The sequence below is a fragment of the Aulostomus chinensis genome, chromosome 10 (assembly GCF_037954235.1).
Source record: "Aulostomus chinensis isolate RoL2024-O1b breed Wild chromosome 10, RoL_Achi_v1.0, whole genome shotgun sequence".
NCBI lineage: Eukaryota > Metazoa > Chordata > Actinopteri > Syngnathiformes > Aulostomidae > Aulostomus > Aulostomus chinensis.
In genome coordinates, this window is record NC_141329.1 from 24056819 (window position 1) to 24069167 (window position 12349).

Below are 12349 nucleotides of genomic sequence, written 5' to 3' on the forward strand. Positions count from 1 at the left end.
ATATATTTGAGAAAAATATGTCAGTGCGGATTCCTAAATCTGGAGGATCATTTGTTTTTTGACCTTTTATCTTGTTTCTGAACCTAATCTGATTTTTTAAAATATTTTCTCCTCTGTCTTCAACCCGTCTTTTTCACTTTATTCCTCTTTGCACAAAAGCTAGCCCTACCACTAGTGTAGTGTGACACATTATCAAAAGTCATCATCATCATCATCATCATTTCGTAAGAAGTCTTGAATTCATTAAGTCCTTTTTCTGCAACAGGACTTCTCGAGGAATCCAGAATTCAGCAAATGCTAGCCACAAACTTGCTGCTAGAAGCTAATAGAGACTGAGGATTAACCAAAGCTGAACTATACAAAATGTCAATGCTCAATCACTAACAAGTACTTTGCTTCCTAGAAGTTACACTCATGTAAACATCTGGAAGCCAAGTTGTGCAACTGAACAGCTGGGAGGCAGGATTTCAAGTGGATGTACAAGCTGAGTTCAAATACTTGCGTTCAACTGGACCTTTTAGCTCAGATCAAAGTGCTTGCGAAATTGTTGAGCATCAAACAACATACAGAAGAATTGGATTATACGAGATGATGTGGTTGAGCGGTTATAAATAGATGTTCTCTATTATTTTGCTGTTGGGCTTTGGTCTCCATTAGCTTCAAGCCACTAGTACAGTATATGGTGAGCATTTGCTGAATTATATATTCACTAAGAATTCATGCAGGACAAAAAAAATTCACCATGGATATCCAACAATGAGTAACTGATAAATACATGTTCAATTGTGGTGACTTATAACCTCAATATTCAGGCAGATTTTGCTCGTATGTGCAGTGGTTGTTAAAGTGACCCTGACAAGGTGATCTGAATTGTTGCTTGGAAGTTTTGTTCACAGTTGACACATACTTCTAATCCTGTTACAGGCAGTACTATTTTTTTTTTAATAGAAGTATACACCTGGGTACCTCTATGCGATCAATTCTTTTTAACAGTAAGGAAAATATGTGAAGCAGCACCCTGGTGCCAACTACGCAACAAACGTCTTCTTTCAGTGGTTAAGTGAAATTATCCAAGGATGCCTCTTGGCTGAAAATAATACGCATCGAATGAAAGAGATTGAAAGTTCCTGGGGGGATGAAGCCAAAGCCCTGGTCACCTTGGAACGGAATATCTTATTTTCAGAAGCCGATGGAACTAGAAAGCACGAGTCTTGCCTTCGTTTACTTCCTCTTACTCGTTCAGTATTCCACAGAGGATCCTCAGAAGAAAAAAAAAAAGAGGCTATATCAGCCTTGAAATATATTGGATGAAATGAGACACAGGAGAATTCTGCCTTCCACTCTCTCTGATCTGATGCTTTTCTCAATGCATGGAGCCACTCTTTAAAGACCATCACCATCTGGTCTATTGCAAACTCTGTGTGAAGAATTTGAGTCTTGTGAGTACTTACTGCCTCGCGACTCTGCATATGAGAAAGGAGAGGATGGGACTGATTAAAGAATCAAGGCTGACAAACTACGATATGCTTGTATTTGTAAGGTGTGTGCACAGAAGGGTGTAAATAGCTGCGCTTGAATGTAAATTGTGTGCCATCGTCGTGGCCTGGCCTGCAGCGTTGTCACCTCATTGACACAAATCAATAGTGACACTTCCTTAGAGCAGGATGGCAGATGTTGCTAAGTGGCAGAGGAGCAGAGAGCACATTGACCTCTAGGCACTCCTGCAGCTCCATCATCTCCATCAGTGTACAGAGCAGGTGTGTGTGCATGCGTGTGTGTGTGTGTGTGTGTGTGTGTGTGTGTGTGTGTGTGTGTGGTCATGAGGACTGTCAAAGCAATTTTTCCCTTCAGATCCAAAGTTATAATAGGAATATACTCACGCAGCAAAAACCTCCAAGGTCTGCGTAATAGTTCCAGAGAAATTAACAGACACGTCAGAGACATCTTGCCAGTGTTAACACCAAAGACATCAGAGAAGCGATCAGATCAGCTGATTAGAGGCTTCAACTGATGTATACATGTAGGTCAAATGGATGCAGCAGATGTAGGTACAGCTTATGATTATGTGCGAAGAAAACTACAACTCTGAGGGTGACATAGACAGGAATTTGAGGAGAATTTTTATACTTTCCCCCGCTCAGCGTGAGAATATATGTCCCATGATTCAGATCATCTCAAAGATTTAACGAGTTCTTCATTGCACCACGTTCCAGTTCTCCAGCGGGTTTCATGGAAAGGTGCAATTCTGTGTAATCCTTCTATCAGTTACAGAGAAGAGTTGAATCCATTACAATCAATGTGTCAATAAGTTTTGGAGAGCAGGATCATACATTTTGTCATAAATTATAAAAAGGAAGCGCAAAAAGATGGAAAGCAGATCAATAATGTCATTTCAATGAGGAATGTCTCCAAAATTCTGGGGGGATTAGATTCTGTAAGTGGGGCCATTAGACAGTTGTGAGAACAATGAAACTGCCATGACAGATCTGGAGCTCTTCATCGCCAGCACATAATCAGAGGTGACACAGGATGTGAATAGCTCATTTCCATACTCGGCAGGCCTGACTCCCCATCCAGCAGCTGATTGTGCTGGTGTAAAACCTGCTACACTCCAGTGACTCACATCATTGGACTCCCAGAGACAAGATGGCCCAGAATCATCCATCTCCTCAAAATTCCCCTCCATATCTCCCCTCCCTCACCGCCAAAAACGGTGCAACCGAGAGAGAGTCTGGCCCCAAGAGAATTGGGTTCCATGACCAAGCTAACCATGACCGTCACACCAGACAGCCCTGGGATTTAACAGTTAATGTATCTGGTGATATTCAATCTGGGAGCTCAAATTCAATATTCAACTTTTAAACTGTTGAGAGCTTGATAACGATCCCAACCAATCATCTACAGGCCTGCGTGTCACGCAGCAAGTGAAATGATTTCCTATCAAACCACATCTCACATTAATAAAGACTTTTAATTGCCTTGCACAAGATCAATAGAGAGCATGGTGTATTTAACTTTCGGCTTACCGCTGAAAAGGTCAGTGTCATAAATATCTCTGGAAAAAAGGGGGGAAGAGAAAAGGCAGCAAGAGGGCAGACGGAGAGCGAGGAAAAAGCAAACCAACCGAGGTAGGACGATGCAGAGAAATGGCAAAAAGGCTTTCTGTGTGAGCATACCAGGTATTCCTCATGTTCTGGGGACATAAATCTGTTTACACACTCAAACTCAAATGGAGAGAGAGAAGAGAAAAAAGGGGAGGAGGGGTGGGGTTGGTACGCATGGGAGAAGGGTCAGGTATAAGTCACTATCCTGTAAAATTACTACTACAAAAACACACATCCGGATAAATTATTCCACAGTTGCAATAAGAGAAAACACAGTGAAAATACTCATGGAAGGTTAACTAGAGTTCAGCAACGCTCATCACAAGTGATGAGCGTTGCTGAACTCCAACCATGGAGGTGGGCACTGTGGCTCAGGCATTAAAGTGGCAGTCTTGTAATCAGGGATTAAACCAGTCACCCTGTTTACTGGTCCAGAGACCATGTTGAAGCATTCTTGAAAAAGTTACTAATCTCTGATGAGTAGGATGGCAGCCTCCACCATCAATGTGTGACTGGGTGAAAAGGTGAACCAGGTAACAATGTAAAGTGTTGAAAAGGTAGAGAGGTGCTATAACGAGCACCCATTGACCAGTAACGACCATCAGGGGCTCTCCTGGCTGAAATGAAATGGTTATAGCTGCTGTCCTGTTTTCACTTGAAACTAAAAATAAGGGAAGTGAAACCTGGAAAATGCATTCAAGTTGAACGTCTGTTACATGACTGGAATACAATTCAACAACAAGACCGACCAGCAGCGACTAGATTTGTAACTGTGCTGTGCATTAAAAAAAACTGTATGAATTTTATGTTCGCATTCTAAAAATGCAACGAGATTGACTTTGTAGTTGTGGGCATGATCACACATCTTTTCTTTGTCATACTCATTCTTTTGAATGATCTTGTTGTTTACAGATCATACAGAAACCCATCTTGTTGCCTTCCAACTTTCTAATAAAACCCAAACTTTATCTACATTTGTGCTTACTCAGTATTCAGTGGGAGGACGTCAGTATCTTAAAGGTCTGTCAGCTTCTGAGGATCTGAAAAAACAGGAGACGTTGGATGTGGGCCATGATTTGCTTCGTGACGGACGATGGGTGTCATATCACTTCCAGAGTGAGACAGCAGTGTAGGTGAGAAAACACAACAAAGTAACAACGACAGCAGTTTGTTGATGCCAAAAATGAAAAGTAGACAAACAAGTATCCAGATACTAAGTATCCCACCGATTCATCCATGATTCAATTCCAGCTTTCTACAGCTACTTGCCGTCTGAATCAATGTAACAAGAAATAATTTTTCGACGCATCAGTGACTCTTAATGTCCAGGTATGTTCCTATCCATTTCTAATTTAAGCATAAAGACGCGAAAACGCTGCAAACTGAGAATGTTATAAAGAATGTTCATGCTTGGCTGAAGTGAAAGAGTTGAAGTCAATGCAAACTTGTGAAAAATTCCATTACGATGTTTGTTCCAGGATGGAGATGAAAAATTTTTGCACACAAAAACATCATTTACACTTGATGCAGCCTCGTACTGCCAGAAGAATCAGTACTTTTCCTTGATGTGGTTCCTGTTATTTCTTCTGAAGACCTGGCTACTTCCAATAACTTCCAAAAAAAAAAAAATGTCAACAGCTCTTTTAAAATAAACAAAACATTTGATGTTTGCACTATTGTTAAAACACCTCAAATTTCAGCTTTCCTTTATTCATCTTTTGTATCCAGCCACACAAACAACGTTCTCCACAGGCGAGCTTAGCCTTTCCGGTGTGACAAAGGGAATTACTTTGGTGGTGCCAGATAGCGGAGCTCAATTTTTCAGATAGCTGTCTGTTTGTATTTCCTCTCCGTGCTGAGGTGCCAAATGAGAGCATTATGAAGTTGCTTTTGTGTACTTTTGCATCTGTGGTGACCCAGTTGATTGAACAACAGGCAGAGGTCCAAAAAACTGGCTCCCAACCCTCTACAGGCTCCCAAAAATCACTCTCGGATGGTGATTGTATGAGCTCTTTGAAGCATGACATCTTTTTTTATTTGCTCTACTTATGAAATTCCTGGTGGCTGTCAAATCAACAGAGATGGGACTATACTTATGAAAAAGTTGGAGGAGCTGAAGATTGCGTTTTAAAAGGCAGTCACAGTACAAAAACATCCTTTAAATTTTCCCATTACTGCATTTGTTGAATATCAAACTGTCCACTGTTTTCATGTTATGATTTATTACAGATGCTCAGATGACTCATTTTAATCCTTTGCACACAGTTTTCTTGAAACTGAATTACATCCAAATCCAAATATCAAGCAAAGGGACAAACTGTGACACATGAACCCAAATATAAACACCAACTTTGAACCCAGGTAATATGAGAACTTAGTACAAATGAAAATGTCAGGGTTAGTTTAATTAAATTTCATTGCTAGCTCATTACTTAAATGCTGTAACAAGTGTTTTCCTGTCTTTCATGATTGTGTTCGCATGAATAATTGTTCTTAGTTTGTTCTCGTAACATGCAATTGACAGCTAAAACCAGTTTCAGGGGAGATAAGATTGATTGATAATAAAAAATTTTGGATTTAGGGGATGATTATAATTCATCGGCTTGACCAGTCACAGACCAGCTCTGGAAACAGATGTTTCTCTGAGTAGCTGCGTGATCAAATTGCACAATTGGTGCAGCAGATCCAGGCGAAGCAGGATTTGAGAGAATATCTGTGTCCGCGATGGGCTGACGGCTGCTGTGCTATTCTGAGTTCCACCTCTGCACCTTTCAGGGAGTGTGCACGCATCTAAAGTTTATTTTTTTAAGGGGCACTGGGTAAGTCTGGGTTTTATGAGGGAAAAAAAAAAAAAACTGACAATGACTTTCATAGCCTATTTTTTTGTTTTTGTTTAGAGAGCGAAAATAGTTTTGCACCTTTGCATGGTGCAGCTGTCACTAATGCATATGTGGGCCAAGTCTGTTGATCTCTTTTCAAGGGTTAAATGGATGAAACCCCTTTTGTCAGCCTATCAGAGTTTCTGTGCAGTTGGGACAAACTGAAGCTGTACAGCTCTGTGACTGATGGTCCAGTTTATACTTTTATAGGAATTCAGTGAGCGACTCATTTCAGATGACAGTAAAACTGAGGCATCGTGTTTTGTCTCCATGCTTTTGCTCAAACTTAATGAGTTCTTCCTGCTGTGACAGGCACACATCACAAGCTAATTTACTTGTTAGCTAGTTTGCCTTACAATGGCAAGCTTGAATAATGCTAACACCACATAGAGCCATTTTTTTTTATTCATTATTGTGGTTTTCAAGGTTAAATGAATGGAAATGTTAATTTATCCCAAATGCAGAAAAAACCCTCACCAGAGTTCAATTTGCAGCAGAATACCAAAGCTTTACTCCAGCAAATAATTATACCCATGGGTGACAGGATCAGCAGAGCAAAACCTTCACTGCTGGGATTGTTTGCTTCATGGTGCAGAGAGTAGTTCCTGGGCAAAAGATGGATTTCCTGATTTTAAAAGTTAATCCAAGTCAGTCCATTAACATCCAAAAAATGAAGTTATTTAAAAATGTAAGATCCTTTGTCAACTTCTTTTATTCTGGCAACTGCTGCCACCATTTTCAAGGTTTGTTTTGCAAACAGTCGTGCATATGTGTCATCCGTTAAACGTTGCTGCAGCCGCTCATTGCTCATGGTGTCACTGATGGTTTCTTGGCTGTGCTTGCGCTGTCATAATGTGTAGGCTCGGCTTATTACATTGTACATGAACTTTTGTTGGTTTTGTGTGGTAAGAGGGAGTGTGTGTGTGTGTGTGTGTGTGTGTGTGTGTGTGTGTGTGTGTGTGTGTGTGTGTGTGTGTTTGTGTGTTTGGGTGGGGGGGGCTGTCTGCTCTCATTTGTTTTAGCATCCCTGCCCGTTTTCCTATTCTGCTGATTTGAACACACAGCTTGTGAGATGATGCGGTTATTTGTGAAGATGATTTGTATTTTGTTTGAGAGATTAGCATTTTTTTTGTGTGTTGGTGATTACTCACTCCGTCCGTGCTGTTTGCTCTTTGCAATGCTAAAGCTGGACTAGCATCTTAATATCTTTTTCAGAGCTTTAACTTTCATTGCTAACTGTTGCGGTGTATTAGGCGAGGATGATACTTCATGACAGGAGACAAAGAAAGGAGGTTGGGGGTCAGAGGATGATTAAGAGTCAAGCTCTGCTCTGGACAGGCTCCAAAATGCACAGAACTGAGGTGCCAGGGTTCTCACCTGCACCGAGCCCTGCCAGTTCATCCACCTTCACTGGCTCATGGTCAAGTCTTGCATCACGTACCCGATCCTCCTCCTCCTCCCCTATAAATCCCTCCATGCCCTTGTCCTCCAGTACCTATCCAAACTCCTTCACCCTTATTCCACTTCCATTAATCGGCAGTCAACAGATACTGGGGCTCATTGTCCACCTCCAACACCAGGCTCCAATCTTTCTGGGACAGAGCCCAGTGTGTGGGAGCCCCACCCTCTGGAATTCCTTCACTGCAGAGTTTTGTAACGTCCCACTTCTCTTTGAAAAACTGTGAAAACTCACCTGCTTGATAGAGACTTTAACCTCTCGTTCCCACCACCCCTGGCAATCATGGGTATTCTTGTCTTGTCTTGTCTTTGTTTGCATTTACCTCACTTTGTAAAGCAGCCTTGGGTCTTTGAGAAGTTGTTATTATTACCATTACTGCTTCTGTTGCAGCACAGGGTGCTGCAGGAATGAGTCCTAGAGGAAGTAAGCTAGCTTGGGTAAATGTCTGATTCCTCCATCTTGAAATAAGGTCAATGGTTCATACTAGCTTGAAATATTTTGTGTGTTGTTTTTTTTTTTTTTCTACAGCGTGAAATACCGTACATCAGTAAAGCATCCCACAGCCTGGCTGCTAGCTGTTTATCTATTCAATTGACCTCATATGTGCCCCCTTGACACCTAAGAACTGCAGATGGGTCCCTGTCGGTCGTTCTCGGGTCACCATTTGTGATTAAGTGGGATGGGGTGGTTGCTGTTGAGCCCCCAAACTGTGGAATTCTTTGTCTAATAAATTCAGATACACTAAGTTCTCTTCTTAAAACTTTTTTCCTTTGTGAAAGCTTTTGCAAATATTTGATATGAATCTTTTCTTATGTGCCTCTGTCTTATCGCTGTACCCCGTGTTCCTCTTCACCTTCCTTTATCTAGCTTGTTTGGGTTTTTTTATTATTCGAAGCACTTTGTAACATTTTTCAGTAAAAGTGCTACATTACTGTTTGAGTAACACATTTTATTTATCAGTAAATACTGCACTTGTGAATTTTGATGACAGCAGGTGTCTTAAAACTCAGCAGCAGCTGAAACCAGAAGCATGAAGCCGCTCATGAATCTATGGCATAGCTCGTGCATAGCACAATAACAGCTTTTTAATTCCAAAGATTTAAATTTTAAAATCCTACAAATTGTCTTTCTTTGTAAAAATTACTGTCACCACAAAAACGCGTAAGTCTCGTAAACTTGCCTCACCACAGAGTTTATTTTTGGAAGCAATCAAAAACCCCATTGGCTTTTGGCCAACAAAAATACATCATCCCTGTGACACGGTCCACGCTCTGTTAGTATGTCACGGGCAGCAAGTATTTGCATAATTTTCACATCGCAGAAGCATTTTCTGATTTGTTTTCTCTTACTATCCCCACAAATTGGATTTAAAAAAAAGGACTTACCAAGTTGAGTGTTGTGGATGACATGGATATCATCTTGACTCTGAAAAACAAGAGAAACCTTTCAATAATTACAGCAACAACAACAACAACAACAAAGAGATGCAAAGACATCTTCAAATCCCAACCTACATGCATTCTTTTGTTTCAACAATGTTGGAAACCGTCAAAAATATCTCAGTTGAAGACACTCCATCACAGCTATATACGGGATTTCCTCTACCTAATGACTAATTAAGAATCAGAGATATTAAATATGGAACCCCCTGTGGGTTATTTGGAGAAATAATGGGTGATATCCTATGTCATTAGTCATTCCTAATTGTGTGGGTTTTGTGCCTGAAGCATTTAAGCTCTGAGCATTCAGCTCAATTAAGGCATTCAACACTGTTCCACCTCCAAGGCTGTCAGTGCGTGCAGCAGGCCACGGAGGGATGAGTAAATCAATCAGAAGCCGAGCAAACTTTGAAGAGCTGTCTTTTGCCTACGTTGTTCAGAAGAAAAACTTCTCAGTCTTGGGTGGAAGCGAGATTGTGCAAGTTCTAGCTGGTTTTAGCTCTAGAGCGAGCGAGAGAGCGGCGGAGTATTAATAGATAATGACAAACTGAGGTCTGTTTTGATTTATGACTTCCTCCAGATGAACAATCATTTCACTGGCAAGCTGTTGCAGCCTTCAGAGAGCTTAACTAAGTCATAAATTCACTATCAGGTGTGGTGAAGTGGATGTAGGAAGTCAGCACAGTTTGGTGGCAGTCTAAATTGCTATCTCAGTACATTGAGAGGGCTACCAATTTTTAGAGGGTATGACAATGTATATCAATTTAGACAATTTCCTGCCCACAAATAGTTTCAGGCAACAACTATCCATTATTATTAAAACTACTGTTGGCTGGCTTCTAGTTTTTCACTTAAGCATCAGATATAATATGAAAATAAGAAAAGAAGAGTTCACAGACTATAAATGTATGCACATTGATGATTGGTGTGTGGGTGAAGCACTCACGTCTTCTCAGATTTTTTCGTAGGTGATCAGTGTTCGAGGCAAATATATGCACAGGCAGACAAGATCATATCAGGGGGATCTAATTCAGTAGGAGAAGACATCAGCTTAATTGGCCTCAGTAGCATTAGTCATGCCCACAAGGTTTCTGTCTCATCTTATTACACCCTTCTCCCCTGAAATAATTTCCTTCGCTGAAGAGAGAGGGCAGCTCAAGGAAAAAAAAACAATGCATTCAGTAAACCCACAAAATGTGACTTGTCAGATAATTATTCAAATGAATTCATTTTAACTTGACCAAAAAAAATGTAGTAATTGATGAATTAAGGAAAGCAGTGTAAGATATGTGAATTGTGGTTCATCATGTTATGTTTGTGTGAAAGAATCACAGCTTATACAGGATATTTATAGACTTGCTGCTCAGTAAGTATCCTTCCTGGGAGTCTCTTTTTGCTTGTTGGATTCGTGTAACTGTGGTAGCCAACTGCAGCTATTCTGGCATCTGAAAATATATATAACGGCCAGCATGTGAAACCTCTACTTAAACTGGAGGATGATATGCCAGACTTCCCGTTGTCACCTTCTGCGATTGTCTGTTATGTTGTTGTTGTTGTTGTCATCATCTGATTTTGTACGCTGGCATTATGTCCATCAAGCTTGCACGCAAATAACAAGAGCACACAGGGCAATCTGATCCGATAGGCATTTTTGTAGTCCAATGTAGTTTCCCTACAGCAGAACCACATAAAAACCATCTGCTCTTGTGTAATTACCTCTCCCCCCGCCCCCACCCCACCTCCCACCCCACCCCCCAAGAAAAATAAGAGATCTGCAAGGTTGGTTTACAAATCCAAGTGTACAGTTTGAAAATGGAGTGCTTGGATTTGCAATCTATGAACACGTTTTCATCATTTGTGTCCCCAGTTTTGTAATCCCTGGGCACAGAGTTGCAATCTATAAAATGAAGAGTAATATGTGAAATGTCTTTACAAAAAAGTACATTTGATTTATTTGCTGGAAGTAAGTGCTGCAGCCCTTTTAGATATGGACATAAGTGTATATGGCACTGCATAAGGTTTGTAAATCCTCATGTTCTGATTATAACAGTTCAGTTTAGAATAAGAGACAGATATGCATGTGTCTCAGCTGACCCCAGGGGGCGCTGTACATAACAAGGATCTGCTCAGCGATGCTATTTCTTTCTCAAGTCCTCATGAATTCTCCTTCAAATTGTTCCTCGACCTTGTGATGATTCCTCATCTGGGTTAAGATTAAAAACAGGCAACAGGAAGGACGATCCTCGCAGCCTTGGAAATGTGACAGAAGAGTGGCAGGTGCAATTTTTCCCAGCATCATGCAACTTGCAGAGAGAAAACAATTTCACCGTCACTGCCGACCAAAACGAATCGAGAGCTCCAGAGAGATGATATATGTGCTTTGTGAAATAGCATCAATTAAATGTGCAATTGCACAGTCCTAAGGAGGATAAGTCTGTCTATCTATTTATCTGTCTACCTATCTATCTATATACACACATATATATAAACACACACACACATATAAGATAATAAAATATATAATGAGTATCGCATATGTACAGATCTATTATTGTATATTTATTACAATATGGGAGGTTCATTCTACACGAAGTTACAAATTTCCCTGTGAGCAAAAAGCGAAGGCGTTAGACTTCTCTGAACATTTTATACTTGCCACTGATGTCTGAATCATGCAGAAGTACTCTAATGGAGTCCAAGAATAAAACCATAAAGCTGAAAATAAGCACGATAAGTCCCCTTTAATGGTGGCAAGCGCGCTGTTGCACAATTTTACGTAAGCCTCAGTTAAACCTAATGTCTTATGGCGTGGTTTCATTAGAGATCTTCGGCTGAACTGTGCATATTCTAGCACTGTTATATATTAATCTCCAATGTTTTGTGGAATTAAGGGGTAATTTGTAATGGAACTGTTAGGCTGCCTGCACAAAAAAACAAAACCATGTTATTTATTTCCATTAAATATCCTATGAGGATTTCATTACATTTACATTTGATAAAAAAAACAACAACAACAAGTGTAGCAGTGAGTCATAATAAGACCAATGTTACTTTCTGTATTCATGTTAACAACAGGGTGGATGCAGTCAGAAAAGCTACAGCTAGAGCTTCAATAAAACACCTGATATTAAAGTTCTTCCCCGTGGTTTCACTTCAGAGAATCTTCACATTTGAGTGACACGAGGGCTACAAATGATCTAATTTTCTCTGACATGGTGAACTCAGATCATTTCTATCATTTTCACCATTACTGAGCGATGAATTATTCTCAGCTCAAAGAACCCAACTCTTTCTGGCCCTCTTCGGTTCTTTGCCAAGGTAACGTTCTCCTTAAAACAATCTGACAGGAGGCTGTCAGATATTTGCAGCGGCAATCAAACACCCATAGGTGTTCAAAGGGAATCGCTATGAGTCTATACTGTCCATCTGAAGAAGTTAGTTTCACCATTCCTTGGGCACATTTGGTCT

The 12349-nt window shown here is 40.5% G+C and overlaps 1 protein-coding gene across 2 annotated transcripts in view; it reads right to left on the minus strand.

Annotated features, from left to right (window-relative positions):
* Positions 1–12349, minus strand: part of b3glcta (beta 3-glucosyltransferase a) — a 56996-nt gene that overhangs the window by 26909 nt on the left and 17738 nt on the right. For both annotated transcript variants that reach the window (XM_086216555.1, XM_086216554.1), the window contains exon 3: positions 8828–8867. In XM_086216555.1, the coding sequence (XP_086072681.1) occupies positions 8828–8867 (40 nt within the window). The remainder of the gene's footprint in view (positions 1–8827; positions 8868–12349) is intronic.